Here is a 15,792-nt window from a genome sequence, read left to right on the forward strand (position 1 = left end):
TCCCATAGGCTCTCAGAAGGCGCCAGAAAGATGAATGGTGGCTTTGCAGGCCATGGCTGAAAAACATTAGCGCATTTGGATAATGGTCGATCTGAGGACAATGAGACTGGAAGCGCGTGCACGAGCCGACACCATGTTTACTTTCTCTCTCTTTGAACGAAAACAACGACTCCCGGTCGGAATATTATCGCTTTTTTACGAGAAAAATAGCATTAAAATTGATTTTAAACAGCGGTTGACATGCTTCGAAGTACGGTAATGGAATATTTAGACATTTTTTGTCACGAAATGCATCGGGCGCGTCACCCTTCTTTACCCTTCGGATAGTGTCTTGAACGCACGAACAAAACGCTGCTATTTGGATATAACTATGGATTATTTGGAACCAAACCGACATTTGTTATTGAAGTAGAAGTCCTGGGAGTGCATTCTGACGAAGAACAGCAAAGGTAATCAAACTTTTCTAATAGTAAATCGGAGTTTGGTGAGTACCACACTTGGTGGGTGTCAAAATAGCTAGCCTGTGATGGCCGGGCTATCTACTCAGAATATTGCAAAATGTGCTTTCACCGAAAAGCTATTTTAAAATCGGACATAGCGAGTGCATAAAGGAGTTCTGTATCTATAATTCTTAAAATAATTATGTTTTTTGTGAACGTTTATCGTGAGTAATTTAGTAAATTCACCGGAAGTGTTTGGTGGGAATGCTAGTCACATGCTAGTCACATGCTAATGTAAAAAGCTGGTTTTTGATATAAATATGAACTTGATTGAACAAAACATGCATGTATTGTATAACATAATGTCCTAGGATTGTCATCTGATGAAGATCATTAAAGGTTAGTGCTGCATTTAGCTGTGGTTTGGGTTTACGTGACATTATATGCTAGCTTGAAAAATGGGTGTCTGATTATTTCTGGCTGGGTACTCTGCTGACATAATCTAATGTTTTGCTTTCGTTGTAAAGCCTTTTTGAAATCGGACAGTGTGGTTAGATTAACGAGAGTCTTGTCTTTAAAATGGTGTAAAATAGTCATATGTTTGAGAAATTGAAGTAATAGCATTTCTAAGGTATTTGAATATCGCGCCACGGGATTACACTGGCTGTTGAGTAGGTGGGACGCAAGCGTCCCATCTAGCCCATAGAGGTTAAATGTGACCTGTGTATTTTCTTTATGTTTGAATTCCTGAAATCCTGTTTCCGGGTAAATACATTGGGTCAAAATACTGGATTGCTTATAGACTCCAACTAAAACGAACCAGAAGCATCTTCACAATTGATTTAATCAAAACAATTCCTTATTGAAACCACTGATGTTTATTAGAAGTAGTTTTCCAGGAAAACAAACCAACGCCATCAACGGAAAAAAATAGAACGAAGAAAAAAGCCATTTAAATGCAGAGGCAATTGCCAATCTAATTTGTACTTGTACCTGTAGGCGAGGACCGTTCTCATTTCATTAAGACGTTCGGAGGAAACGGCGTAAACATAACAGAGAAGGTCTGGAGTAAATGACACCCAAAATGGCTTCTTTCGACTGAAAAACTATAAATACGCTTGCAATAAAATGCACAGTAGCATGCATGCAGAAGGCTTTAGCAAGCAGGCGTTTTAACAGCCTTCCATGACAGGTACTAGGCAGGCAGGCTGACTGACTCTCCCCATTTAGGGCTTCATAACGGTGGCAGGATGATAGTAACAGTAGGACTGAGCAGGTAGATAGTGGCGGGCGGGCAGAGGGGGGAGGGGAGGGAGATGATGATGAATCTTTCATCATCTAATATTGCTTCTTCCCCAGCAGCCCATCCATCACATGTGGGGTGACAGTGTGGAATGATATCGCAGAGCCCTCGCATTACTGCTCCTTGAACCTTGTCTCATCCATCTCTCATCCTTCAGCAGGCCGCGCCGCTAAACATCAGCCGTGCCGTCGCACAACTTAGGCTACTGACTGGCCAGCCTGCAGCTCTGCTCTGACTGCTCTGACCCAGCCCCAAGCATCCACAGCCCCGGAGCCCATTCTAATAGTAATTGTCGACAATCTCCAAGGCAGTAGCTTGATCAAAAAAATGGGGGGAGGAGGAGAAGGCGGAGCGGGGTAGGGGGAGGAAGGGGAGTGAGAAAAGAAAGGAGAGATGTATAGAGAGAGAAAAAAAACGAGTGTGCTGCAGCAACTTCATTTTGTGCGGGAGGAAACGTTCAGGTCCGCTCTGGCTTATTTTGAAGTTAATGATAAGCTCCGAGGCAAAAGATGACAGCGACTAGGCAGGCCTTGAAACAGCAAAGTGCACGCAGCAATCTACAGCTGACTGATGGCATTACAAGACGCAAAGGAGTGATCCCTTCCTCCACCTGTCTCCCCCACTTTACTTCCAGCATGTAGACACTGTTTGGGCTGATGGTATTAGACTATCGTCTACAAGGTGACACAATCATTCTGCCACTTAAAACCCTGTGGTTAAGAAGCAAACAGTCCACAGACTGCTTGGAGTTCATTTCAGGTTAAATTTGCACACCACAAAAATACATTCTAAACCAATATTGCTAAAATGTGTTCCCCCTGTGCATTGGAATCAACCCAGTTCCATATTCATATCATTAGAATATTTTCCTGTGTTGACGCGTTTCTCTTTTCTTGTGTGCCTTCCAAGTTCTTCCTTTGGCATCATTATGAGGCTTCATCAGAGTTTAACAATCTCTCTTTGAGCCTGGGATTGTCAAGCAGGAGCCTTTCTTCAGTGGGGGAAGAGCTGGCAGGTACTGAGTTTGAATCTACTTTTAAGCAGAAAATATCTCCCAGCCTGCTCCTCAGCTGACAGTTGTGTCTGCCACCAATCAGCCAGTTTGTTTACGGCAGGGTGGCACACTGGCACCCACACGCAAACCCCGGGGGAGATGACAGCACACACTATCTACACAACAGTCAGAGTGTACACACACAATTGTGCATACATTCACATGCACAAGACAACATACTAGAACCTTTTAGATGAAGCACATTTTTTCCCATGGATTCCTAATCATAAAGACTTGGATAAGAAATACAATTGAAATACCATGTTGAGAATTGCACCTAAGGTCAACTCCGAAGTCTTTCAATAAGCCGTAAGAAACATCTCACTATCAAAGCCGTTCACGGGCTGCTTTTCCTTTGATTTGTTAAAGTGGAGCGCACCAGGCATGTTTGTTTTAGGCCCTGTTCCAATGAGCAGTATTGTCAATAAAGTTTTGTTTCTACTAGCAAGGGGGCAACATCATTACTCAAAGAACTCTGGGAGCTGCGCAAACCTCATGACGAAGTGAATTGTGTTCCGCTTGGTGTTGTTTCCCTCACCGCTGGGGGACACATAGATCAATAGTTCTTCGGTGAAAGGAATTTGCCACTTAAATTTTCATTTGTTACAAAGCGGAACAAAATTGCCGGCAGCATCCTCTGTCACTTCGGTTTTGGCAGAGGACTCACTAATAAACTGTTACCCTTAGGCCATAATCGACAACGGGCAACTCCTTGCCAGCTCTCATTATGGGCTGCCTGTATCAATGGCCCCAAAATTTCCTTTAAAATTACCATCTTTCGGATTGCTGTAGCAGGATGTCAGTTTTCAAGCGCCAGTGAGATATCGGACCTGTCAGTGCAGTTAATGTTCAACTCCCTTCTAACACCAGGGTTCTGGGGCCCTCTGGCCTGCGCTAACAATAGGATTTGCTTTACTGATGCAAGAAAACTGTCCCTCCCTTCCTCTGGGTTGGGAGCGGAGGTAGGAGCTGGGAAGATGCTACGATTGTCTGTATTAATTCTCTGTGTGGCTGGAGATATGCAGAGCAGCTCAGAGAGAGAAGTCTGCTGATTTGCGAGGTGTCTGTTGAAGCATGGCCTGTCGCCAAGCCTCTCTGCGCTCTCCACTGACCCCATCTGAGAAGCATTCCCACAAGCAGACTTCACACATCATGACATGAGAACTTGTGTATTTATTTTCCCTTTGGTGATTCTCATTTGAATATCCTAATAATAAAACTCCTCCATCTGAATAAACATATGCTAGTTGTGTTTTCCCTCACATATTTATCTTTGATTCATGCATAATGTTTATGAAGAAATTTGTGGAATTTTTGCAACTGAGTCCAAAACCACAATTAACAGCTCTTAGACTTGAATAAGAGCTGCTACCAATCATTTATATGGTAGTAAACAGCTGTGCATGGATGTTCATCTGAGGAGGACACAAATACCTCTGACGATGAGTCCGGCGAAATTGGACACACCAGATCCTCTCTCTGATTGGGTGACACATCGATAAAGGTCTTGGTCCAGATTAGTCACTTCCTTCAGTCTGAACGAGGCAGCGAACCGCCTGTGGTTGATGTTCTTAGTCGACGCCACGGGAATGTCCTCCCCATTTCTCCTCTGCACGATAAAAACAAGGAAAAAAACATATGCGTTTGCACTCATCGGAAGGCCGTTTACATTATCAGGAAGATGATGGCAGACATATCAAATCTGGAGTCATTTCTTAAAAACAAACATGGCATCAAGGACGCATCAAGCTAGTAACACATAGTGTAAAAGTGTATCTCAGAGGGATAAATGGGTTTGTTAAGCCGCCACTTCCTCTAAGGGTTTATCACGGTGAACGTTATCAGACAAGTTTGGTGTTGACAGCACTGTCTCTTTTACAGTTTCACCTCGACGACCGCCGGCACCGAAATGGTCACATCGCCTCTCGCACTTTCCCACCCAGTCATCCATGAGAGGAGTTATCCCTTATTCCCTCCCTACCTCCTTCTCTCCCTCCATCCCACTCTCCCTTCATCTCTGTGGGCCTTATCAGTTCACCCTAGGCATTAGGGGGGAGGAAGGGGGGGGGGCTTCGACAATGCAGTCACCTGAACAGTGATTTTCCCGCAGCCCTAGCTGACAAAATAGATTTTCCATTCTTTCATAATAGACATTTCCCCAAAGAGATGTGGCATTGCCTTGAGTAGCGTATCGTATCTGAGATGGTAAAGAGAGGTGTTTGAGTTTTGAAGACACAATGCCAAGTGATATACCAAGTGATAGATTCGAATTTTGAACTCACTTTTTGTCTATTGGTGTGATACATGAACAACAGTATGACCCCACCGTTTAATAATGAGTCCTGGTGTTCAGTGGTTATCGTGCCCTGCCTGCTCCCAGTCCCTACCTGCAGCCACAGTTTGTTGTTGTTGGCATCCCGGCCGGTAGCGATGCACTGGAAGGTAGCATTCTGCCCTGCGTTGACTTCCACATCTCCCAGGCGCAGGAAGTGAGGCGATTTATCTACGGGGAACGAAAACAATTACAGCAGTCATAAATGCAACGTACACGACATGATCAATGCAGCACCTCCCTCTCCTCGCCATGTCAGACAGCCAAGTCCTAATTACTAGCTTCTACCTCATCTGTCACACGGACACAGCCAGAGCTGAGAGGGTGAAATGGTACAGGTAAACACACACACCAGTGCTATGAACAGCCTGGATTATGACAATACGCACTAGCACCTCAGATCAAAAGATACTGGTGTTCCAAGGGGGCAGAGACAAATCAAAGAAAAGGAAACCTAGATGCACCGACATGAGGAGAAGGATGAAAGGAAGAAGAGACATTTGGAAGGGAGAATATTAACAAGCAAAGTTTTGATCTGGACAGCTAAATTATTCATGGTGATTTGGCTGGTTGGCAGTCCAGATGCCATGTGGTTGTCGAGAGCACTGCCGGCGGTAACTGAGCTCACATGACTAGGAGGAACATTGTACAAAAAGGAGCAGAAGTCTATCTGAACGCAACAGGACCACGTGGTCAAAACGGTTGTCTGGCTCCCCGCTGTTGTTAACATCCAGGGATCCTCGTTACATATTATCTAACGAGTCAAACGATGGCTTGGCTCTTCATACTTTGAATACATTAGCTATTTCTATGTCAATGTATAGATGCACCAAGTGTTCTCTCGGTAAGTTTTTAAAGATGCTGCATTTAACATTCCTTCAATTATCTTTCTTCAATTTGACTTTGAGGACGAAAACTCACTGCCTGTAGATGTTTTTTTTTTAATGAATGTTTTGGAGTGATTGTGAATTTAATTGTGTTCTATAATCCAGCAGCGAATTCAAAACACAGCCTAAGGGTACTCCCCCAAATTAGCCTGTATACTACAGCGGAAAAACTGATTAGGCATATTTTATGCACAACCCATACATACAAAGAGACAGAATCTTAGACAGAGAGCACTACCGAGTGTGAGATCTAGAGGCGGCCGAGAAGTGAGGAAGAGGAGATCGAATAGTGAGATGATCCAATGGGCTAGTGAGGAACCATAAAAAAAAAAAAGTCCCAACCATAGTGATTTACAGTGGGGGGAAAAAGTATTTGATCCCCTGCTGATTTTGTACGTTTGCCCACTGATAAAGAAAGGATCAGTCTATAATTTTAATGGTAGGTTTATTGAACAGTGAGAGACAGAATAAAAACAATAATATCCAGAAAAACGCATGTCAAAAATTGTATAAATTGATTTGCATTTTAATGAGGGAAATAAGTATTTGACCCCCTCTCAATCAGAAAGATTACTGGCTCCCAGGTGTCTTTTATACAGTTAACGAGCTGAGATTAGGAGCACACTCTTAAAGAGAGTGCTCCTAACCGCAGCTTGTTACCTGTAAAAAAGACACCTGTCCACAGAAGCAATCAATCAATCAGATTCCAAACTCTCCACCATGGCCAAGACCAAAGAGCTCTCCAAGGATGTCAGGGACAAGATTGTAGACCTACACAAGGCTGGAATGGGCTAAAAGACCATCGCCAAGCAGCTTGGTGAGAAGGTGACAACATTTGGTGTGATTATTCGCAAATGGAAGAAACACAAAAGAACTGTCAATCTACCTCGGCCTGGGGCTCCATGCAAGATCTCACCTCGTGGGGTTGCAATGATCATGAGAACGGTGAGGAATCAGCCCAGAACTACACGGGAGGATCTTGTCAATGATCTCAAGGCAGCTGGGACCATAGTCACCAAGAAAACAATTGGTAACACACTACGCCGTGAAGGACTGAAATCCTGCAGTGCCCGCAAGGTCCCCCTGCTCAAGAATACATATACATGCCCGTCTGAAGTTTGCCAATGAACATCTGAATGACTCAGAGGACAACTGGTGAAAGTGTTGTTGTCAGATGAGACCAAAATGGAGCTCTTTGGCATCAACTCAACTCGCTGTGTTTGGAGGAGGAGGAATGCTGCCTATGACCCCAAGAACACCATCTCCACCATCAAACATGGAGGTGGAAACATTATGCTTTGGGGGTGTTTTTCTGTTAAGGGGACAGGACAACTTCACCGCATCAAAGGGATGGTGGACGGGGCCATGTACCGTCAAATCTTGGGTGAGAACATCCTTCCCTCAGCCAGGGCATTGAAAATGGGTTGTGGATGGATATTCCAGCATGACAATGACCCAAAACACACGGCCAAGGCAACAAAGGAGTGGCTCAAGAAGAAGCACATTAAGGTCCTGGAGTGGCCTAGCCAGTCTCCAGACCTTAATCCCATAGAAAATCTGTGGAGGGAGCTGAAGGTTCGAGTTGCCAAACGTCAGCCTGGAAACCTTAATGACTTGGAGAAGATCTGCAAGGAGGAGTAGGAAAAAATCTCTCCTGAGATGTGTGCAAACCTGGTGGCCAACTACAAGAAACGTCTGACCTCTGATTGCCAACAAGGGTTTTGCCACCAAGTACTAAGTCATGTTTTGCAGAGGGGTCAAATACTTATTTCCCTCATTAAAATGCAAATCATTTTATAACATTTTTGACATGCGTTTTTCTGGATTTTTGTTGTTGTTATTCTGTCTCTCACTGTTCAAATAAACCTACCATTAAAATTATAGACTGATCATTTCTTTATAAGTGGGCAAACATACAAAATCAGCAGGGGATCAAATACTTTTTTCCCCCACTGTAAGTAGCTGGGAGACGATGGCGAAAATAGAGACTGAGAATCACAGTGTCAGCTAGGTCGTGTGCTTAGCTAGTTCATTACGATCAGTGCAATGGGTGGTTAGAGAGGTGGGTGGTTCAGCACACCCTCGTTTCACACAGCGCTTAGTCAGGGATCCATTCTAGCCTCTCTGCCGCTGAAGAGCCACAAGCTCCTCTTGAGACAGGGATCAGAGCCAGTGGCCACTGATAACCAGGAGGATATGGTCATGCCAGACGCTTTGAACCAAGTGGTTTCATAGAAAGTGCAAAAGAAAACAACATTTTCTGTTTAACCGGTTTGTCCAAATCGGAAGCATTTGTTATTGAAGATCGATCATGCACTTACTAGGAATATGATTGTTTTCCTATAGTGCTCACTAAATACTTAACACTCCTTAAAAAACTCAAATGGGTTTCTCCAAAGTAATAAATGGGTAAATGTTTGAGACCGAGGGATAATTATTATTGTTAAATCCAACTGAAATTACCCTCTGGAGCGACGGCATTAGCAGATTAGCTCCAAATTAGCGTGGGATGTATCGGTCCCCTGAATCAATCCACTTACCCCGCTGCCAAATGAGGGGTGGCTAGTGCTCAGTACTGCTCACTGCTCAGAGCATTTCTCTGGATGCAGCTGTCAATTTAAATGAATGCTGCTACTGTGGAGGCTAGGGCTGTATCTCAAACGGCACCCTATTCACTACATTTGGCCCTGGTCAAAAGTAGTGCACTACGTAGGGAATAGGGTGCCGTTTGGGATGCAGCCTAGGAGGAGGTAGCGGGAGAAGACGCATGGCTGGACACACTGGACTGGACCAGTCTAGTCCTCAAAGGGTCCAGTGTCCCTAAACCAGCCATTTCACCCACCCTTTATAATTAACTGTCACAAAAGGTTGACTACACTGTTCAAAAGGATTACATTCCTAGTTAGTAGACCTCATCAGTGAAGGTGAAATCCCTACCCCCTGTGGTTGCTGGTGCTCCTAATTGGGATGCCTTTCCATTATTTAATCTAATCCTTTATCATCCTGGATAGACTAATCCAAATTATTCTAGACAAAACGGAAGTGAGGGAAAAATCGAAATATTACAATTTTCAGTTTGGGCCCTTTTGATGTGTACGAGTGAATACAGAGCAAACAACTGTGGACACACTCACTCACTACATAAAGAAAAGTTGATTTCCAATGACGTCTCAGAATCTTGGCATCTGTGGAAGCTGTCGGAAACATGCTTTCACTGTGTCTTTGTAAAATGGTCTCTGGGTAAAAACATTTTTAAAACACTACTACGGTATATTTAATTGTCAGGTCATCGGGAAGCCAGGGATTTTTGAAAGTTAAAGTACTTCATTGTGCTGAAGTGGGTGGAAGCCAGCTATTACAACCCAGAAAGCCATGCTGAGAGAGCACAATTATCCTTTATTACACGGCTGATTCATTTATTAATGTATTTATTTATTCCATCCTCTGCCGACAGTCACTGATGTTTTCAAATGCAGGTCAGCCCACTCTATTGTCTTCCAGCAGCAAAACTTGCTCACTTCACCTTTCCCCTCAATCACAGTGTCACCTTACGTATCTTAATTTGCAAAGCAACAAAAAAAATCCATCAGCAGCAATGCAGTAGTGTCTGGTAATTACTGCCGGTGTAATGACTTACCACATGGATAGCTCAAAACCTGGATGTCATCAATCGCAATGAAGCCTGTCTTCCCGTCAGAGACCTCCGCCTCAAATATGACCTGCCAGAGAGGAGGGGGGGGCAGGATGTTTACAACACTCATTTCCATCAAATTTTCACAGATCGATCCCTAATGCGTCATCATTCTGCCCAAGACACTGGCAGGTTCCAACAGGCAGCCGTTTGGTATATCTGCTGTGGGCACTTTATGGTGCCATGGGATGTGATCGTAAACTGGGACAGAAATCATATTCTCCAGATAAAAAAGTGAAGGGGGAATATAAATAAATCAACAGTCGATATATTCTGTAAAAAAAATTAAATGTGTGGCTTGTGATTGTCACAGCAGCATGATTTCAACGTGAGGTGGGATGTTTTTCCCCTTTTCACTTCTTTTAAAGTAAGTCAAGTCACTTATTTGGTGCCATGAGGCAAACAATGTTGAGGTTGAATTCTAACACAAAGCAAAATGCAAGTGAAAGCTTTTAGAAGAAAAGTACTTATATAAAAACATTGATTTCATTAAGTTAAAATGTTTAACACTGAGAAAGAAAATCAGACTCTTTACAAAAATTTGAAATTTCCTCTGGATGGTTATTGAATTAGCAGATGCCATATCGTAACCACGGAAAACGTTTAAACTAAAATTCCACACAGTGGGAAATAATGACCATCTAAAAATACTTTCCTGTTAAGTTTTTGTCCCTTACCCTCAGTCAGAGTCTTGCACACAAAGAGGGGGGGAAAAAACGAACCAATTGTGTGGGCAGAACATACGGTTCAGCCTTAATAGGTAGACATACAATGTCAACCCCAGGGTTATACCTTTGTGTGGGGATAGCAGGCTATATGCGTACATGGCTACAGTACATTGCAGTTGTCCATAGCTGCCCCCACATCAGGCTGTCAGAGCGGTGATTACAGTACTGAGGACGTCATGCTAATCAGAGCACTTACAGGGCCTGCTGTGGAGACTGGGGCTCAATGGCCCTCTGCTTTCATCCATCAATACAAATTGATGGTTGGGCCTCTTAGGCCTCTGGCAAATTATGGACAGTTGCACACTCACAGAAAAATCGGGATACTTTTTGGAATATACCCAGCTTCTTACTAAAAAATGTTGTCCATCGACCTAATCTGCACTTAGTATACATCCAACTGGTTTACATGGTTTTTACTACTCTGGACACGTTCAACCTTCATTTAACTAGGCAAGTCAGTTAAGAACACATTCTTATTTACAATGACAGCCTACCGGGGAACAGTGGGTTATCTGCCTTGTTCAGGGGCAGAACGACAGATGTACCTTGTCCGGTCGGGGATTTGATCCAGAAACCTTTCGCTTACTGGCTTGACGCGCTAACCACTAGGCTACCTGCCACCCCTAAACTGCAATGTGCTGTAGCCATGTAACCATATACAGTGCCTTCAGAAAGTATTCACACCTTTTGACATTTTCAATTCACACCTGAATTGAAAATGGATTACATTTAGATTTGGTACACACAATACCCCATAATGTCAAAGTGGAATTATGTTCTTAGAATTCTTTTGAGATTAATGCCAAATGAAAAGCTGAAATGTCTTGAGTCAATAAGTATTCAACCCCATTCTTATGGCAAACCAAAATAAATTCAGGAGTAAAGATTTGCTTAGCAAGTCACATAATAAGTTGCATGGACTCACTCTGTGTACAATAATTGTGTTTAACATGATTTTTGAATGACAACCTCATCTATGTACCCCACACATACAATTATCTGTAAGGTCCCTCAGTCGATCAGTGAATTTCAAACACAGATTCAACCCCAAAGACCAGGGAGGTTTTCCAATGCCTCGCAAAGAAAAGGCACTGATTGGTAGATGGGTAAAAAAACTAAAGCAGACATTGAATATCCCTTTGAGCATGGTGAAGTTATTAACTACACTTTGGATGATGTATCAATTCACCCAGTCACTAAAAAGACTTCCTAACTCAGTTGCCGGAGAGGAAGGAAACCAGTCAGGGATTTCACCATGAGGACAATGGTGACTTTAAAACAGTTACAGAGTTTAATGGCTGTGATAGGAGAAAACTGAGGATGGATCAACAACATTATAGTTACTCCACAACACTAACCTAAATGACAGAGTGAAAAGAAGAAAGCCTTACAAAATACAAATATTAAAAAAAAATGCATTCTGTTTGCAATAAGGCACTAAAGTAAAACTGCTAATAATTTGCTAAATAAATGTAATTTATGTCCTGAATACAAAGTGTTAAGTTTGGGGCAAACACAACACTGAGTACCACTCTTCATATTTTCAAGCATGGTGGTAGCTGCTTGTCATCGGGTATGGTTGTCATTGGCAAGGACTAGGGAGTTTTTTTTATAAAAAATAAATGGAATAGAGCTAAGCACAGGCAAAATACTAGAGGAAAACCTGATTCAGTCTGCTTTCCAACTGACACTGGGAGACCTTTCACCTTTCAGCAGGACAATACCTTAAAACACAAGGCCAACTATACACTGGAGTTGTTTACCAAGACGACATTCAATGTTCCTGAGTAGCCTAGTTACAGTTTTGACTTAAAATCGGATTGAAAATCTATGTCAAGACTTGAAAATGGCTGTCTAGCAATGATCAACAACCAACTTGACAGAGCTTGAAATATTTTCAAAAATGTGCAAATATTATTCAATCCAGGTGTGCAAAGCTCTTGGAGACTTATCCAGAAAGACTCACAGCTGTAATCGCTGCCAAAGGTGATTCTAACATGTATTGACTGATGGGCGTTAATACTTATGTACATTTGATATTTATGGGGTATTGTGTGTAGATGAGAGAAAACAATTGATTTAATACATTTTGAATTCAGACCGTAACAACAAAATGTGGAATAAATCAAGGGGTATGAATACTTTCTGAAGGCACTGTAAGTGTGTCACAGTGTTAGAGGGGCAACGGGAGAACAGATTTACATTTAGCTATAAGTGGTCAATTTAAAACGATGTGCCTCCCCTTGAAGCTGATTATAGAAAATAACCCTCAAACCTCATGCACTTTGTTTTCCACTGAACACAACCTTTAATTCACCTTTCTTAGACTTCACAATTTGCTAAATCTACTGTGGGATCTAAGGACACTTTACAGCTGAATCCTGATCCCCCGAATTGCATTCTAAACATGCCTTTCAGCAGGAAAAGAGAGAGACAGAATAAACATTTACAATAATAGTTTGTGCCAGCTGCCGCCGAGCTCTAGCTTAATGATGGTATTTTGCTTTTAGCTGAGATTCATATCCTTTTAAGTGATCTCTCTCTTAATGCATACGACATTTGCTAAACAAATCTTAAGCCAGCACTTGCGATAACTCCAATGAGAGGATTATGGTATAAATCTTTAAGCGAGCAGTGCAGTCAGGGCAGTCACGGGAATCTGCCATGCTCCCAACCCCCCATTCTATATCGCTTTTCCACAACGAGTGAAAATGGACAGATGTACTGTATTCGATTACCAGATTTTCCCCACAATAACGTAATAACATGATCTTATTAGAGCCTGGTCGTAACAACACAGATGAACAACAACTCATAATACTCTTGGAGGGAAAAGGTGAAAGAGTGGCCCTTCTGGAACTACCAATTGCAATTTTCAGTTGTGACAGTAAAGAGAAAAGGTTGGCTATCATTGAAAATTGAACAAACAAGTTGAGATAAAAAAAAGAAGAAAAAACTCCGCTGTGACACACTGTGCTGGTGCAATTATCTTAACCGAGCTAGCTGCGACAGACTAGCCCTGATGTCACCAAGCCACAAGCCAGTAGGCTCACAGAGTGAACTCAGCATCAGCCCCCTGACAGCTCTTTAAAAATAATACACTGCTCTCCTCCGGGGGAGGAGAAAATACTGACATGTTCACAGCACAGGCTGAGGATGACAGCCAATGGAATAAAAAACGCTCACAGCGGATATATCCAAATTGTTGGTTCATCTTTGTTTACTCCATTTTGATTTGAGGAACTGAGGAGTTTCATCAGCAATCCAAGTCATACTGAGATAAAGTTAACTGGAAGTTAATTTATCCAAAATACAGAGAGTACTAAATGTCTCTGAAATCTGAAATACAACGAACCCAACTCAATGTCTAGAGCACTGAGGTTACCTTTCAGAGGCTGAACGCTGGGTAGCGCTTTGGACCAGCAGGTCTTGGCTAGAGGAGGAGAGGGAAGGAGAGGAGCTCTGTGGTCTAGGAGGGGGTGGCAGATGGACGTAGAGAAGGGTTTCCTGTCTGCTGGAGCCTCACATGGAGACATGCAGGGACAGAATCAGGGACGGACGGCCAGGCAGAGACTGCAGCTGGGCTGGAGCCTGCATGAGCTGCTCAAATGACCATGATGTCAGCAACTCCTGCCCTACCAGCTGGTATAGGTTGTGTGTGTGTGTGTGTGTGTGTGTGTGTGTGTGTGTGTGTGTGTGTGTGTGTGTGTGTGTGTGTGTGTGTGTGTGTGTGTGTGTGTGTGTGTGTGTGTGTGTGCGCGAGAGGGTGGGGGGGAATCATAAAGCATTTTTTTCTACCCCTTTCTCTAAAAAAACTGAAAAATGCAATCCATTGATTAGAATTTCAACATACACGCAACCAACGCAGACATGTCTCAGGAACATCAAAACATGCGACCCAATCATCGAGGCAAACTACGACCGTGACTTGGAAATATACAGAAAACACTGTCAGAGATGCAAACATGTGCTTGCGCGCGCATACACACACACACACAAAAACACCCCCTCTCTCTTGCCAGGCACCCACTCATCACATCACCCACCTTATGGGGGGGGGGGGGGGCTGTATTTGCTGCTCTCTTATCACTTCACCTGTCACAGAGAGGCCTGGCTAGGAGAGGAGGAGAGGCATTCTCCTGGAGGATCTACACCCCCCTCCCTCCCATCTCCCATCTGCATTTATTCCGCTGATCATTACCACAGCAGTCACAGAGTAAACACTGTCAAAAAAAATACCACAATTGATACAAATGTGACGAGAGAGAAAAAGCCTTTTATTTCCTTGGGAGCAGCCCGGGAGACGTCGTTCATCATGTCTATGGGGGAGATGTGTGCCGAAATGTTTGCTTTTAAAGAAAGATGCAGTAACCTGTTTTCAGGGCTCCGATGTGATGTGCAGTGCTGCGAAGGCTCTCGCTCTCTTCCAGGATGGCCCATTAGAAGCAATATATTCTGGCTTCAGACTCCCTCCCATGATTCCTCACAGGGCGGTTCATAGGAGGTGCATCCCTCTCAGTTGAAGAGTAATCTCTCAGCTTTGAGCGATCAATTTCAATCTATCATTTCACCCGCTGCATGCCGGCAGAGGAGCAATCTCCATAAACGGCCATTACGCTGTACTTTACTTTAATACGGCAGAGAGCCCGGACAATACTGAGGTAAGGGGCTTCAGGAAAATGGAAGCATGTTTTGAGGTAGATACTGACACTCTCTCTTATTAACGCTGATTGATTCCGTATTCAGATCAATGGCCGGGGCCAAATCAGAGCAATTGCACTTGGAGAGGTCGAGCCTGAAGTGTGATGAGAGGGAGGGTAGACGCCTGTGGTGAGGGTAGATGTTCAACCTGGTAGGAACGGAAGCAAATTCCTGACCGAGTCATCAAACCGCCAAACCAGGGGTAGGATATCCACCAGAATAAGTCGCCAACACTGACCACAACGGAAGAGCAAACAAATCTTTCAAAAGGGCCCAGGCTCATTTCTACTTCAATAAGAATTAGACTCTAAAATCCATTGCGAGTGTGGCTCTAATCACGTTAATCATCTTAAGACTGTGTCATTAACACTGATTAAATGACTCTAATGGATGGATTGCGTAGCTCTGCTCCGGCTGGAAAAAGCCCTCTGTGCAAGAATTCAATTTAAGTCAATGTGGCACAGTCACCACCTTCCAACAGGTGAAATACGGACCATTAATGATAATACCTGTGATTTCTACTCAACAGGAGGGCTGTATTCACGTACACACACAGTCAAAGCTCTGAACAAAGGAGAGACATTCTAGCTCTTTGTCAGGCTGTGCCTTCGAAGAGCCTCCTTGTCATTTGTTTCCTTCAGTGCAGAGAAGTGCTG

At 43.4% G+C, this 15,792-nt stretch overlaps 1 protein-coding gene across 18 annotated transcripts in view; it reads right to left on the reverse strand.

Moving 5' to 3' along the window:
• ptprk (protein tyrosine phosphatase receptor type K) overlaps positions 1 to 15,792 on the reverse strand; it is a 156,410-nt gene that overhangs the window by 68,107 nt on the left and 72,511 nt on the right. For all 18 annotated transcript variants that reach the window (XM_045720782.1, XM_045720781.1, XM_014205051.2 and 15 more), the window contains 3 exons: positions 9,654 to 9,735; positions 5,185 to 5,300; positions 4,232 to 4,406 (listed from right to left, as the gene is read on the reverse strand). In XM_045720782.1, the coding sequence (XP_045576738.1) occupies positions 4,232 to 4,406; positions 5,185 to 5,300; positions 9,654 to 9,735 (373 nt within the window). The remainder of the gene's footprint in view (positions 1 to 4,231; positions 4,407 to 5,184; positions 5,301 to 9,653; positions 9,736 to 15,792) is intronic.

This window comes from Salmo salar, chromosome ssa06 (genome assembly GCF_905237065.1).
Source record: "Salmo salar chromosome ssa06, Ssal_v3.1, whole genome shotgun sequence".
Classification (NCBI taxonomy): Eukaryota; Metazoa; Chordata; class Actinopteri; order Salmoniformes; family Salmonidae; genus Salmo; species Salmo salar.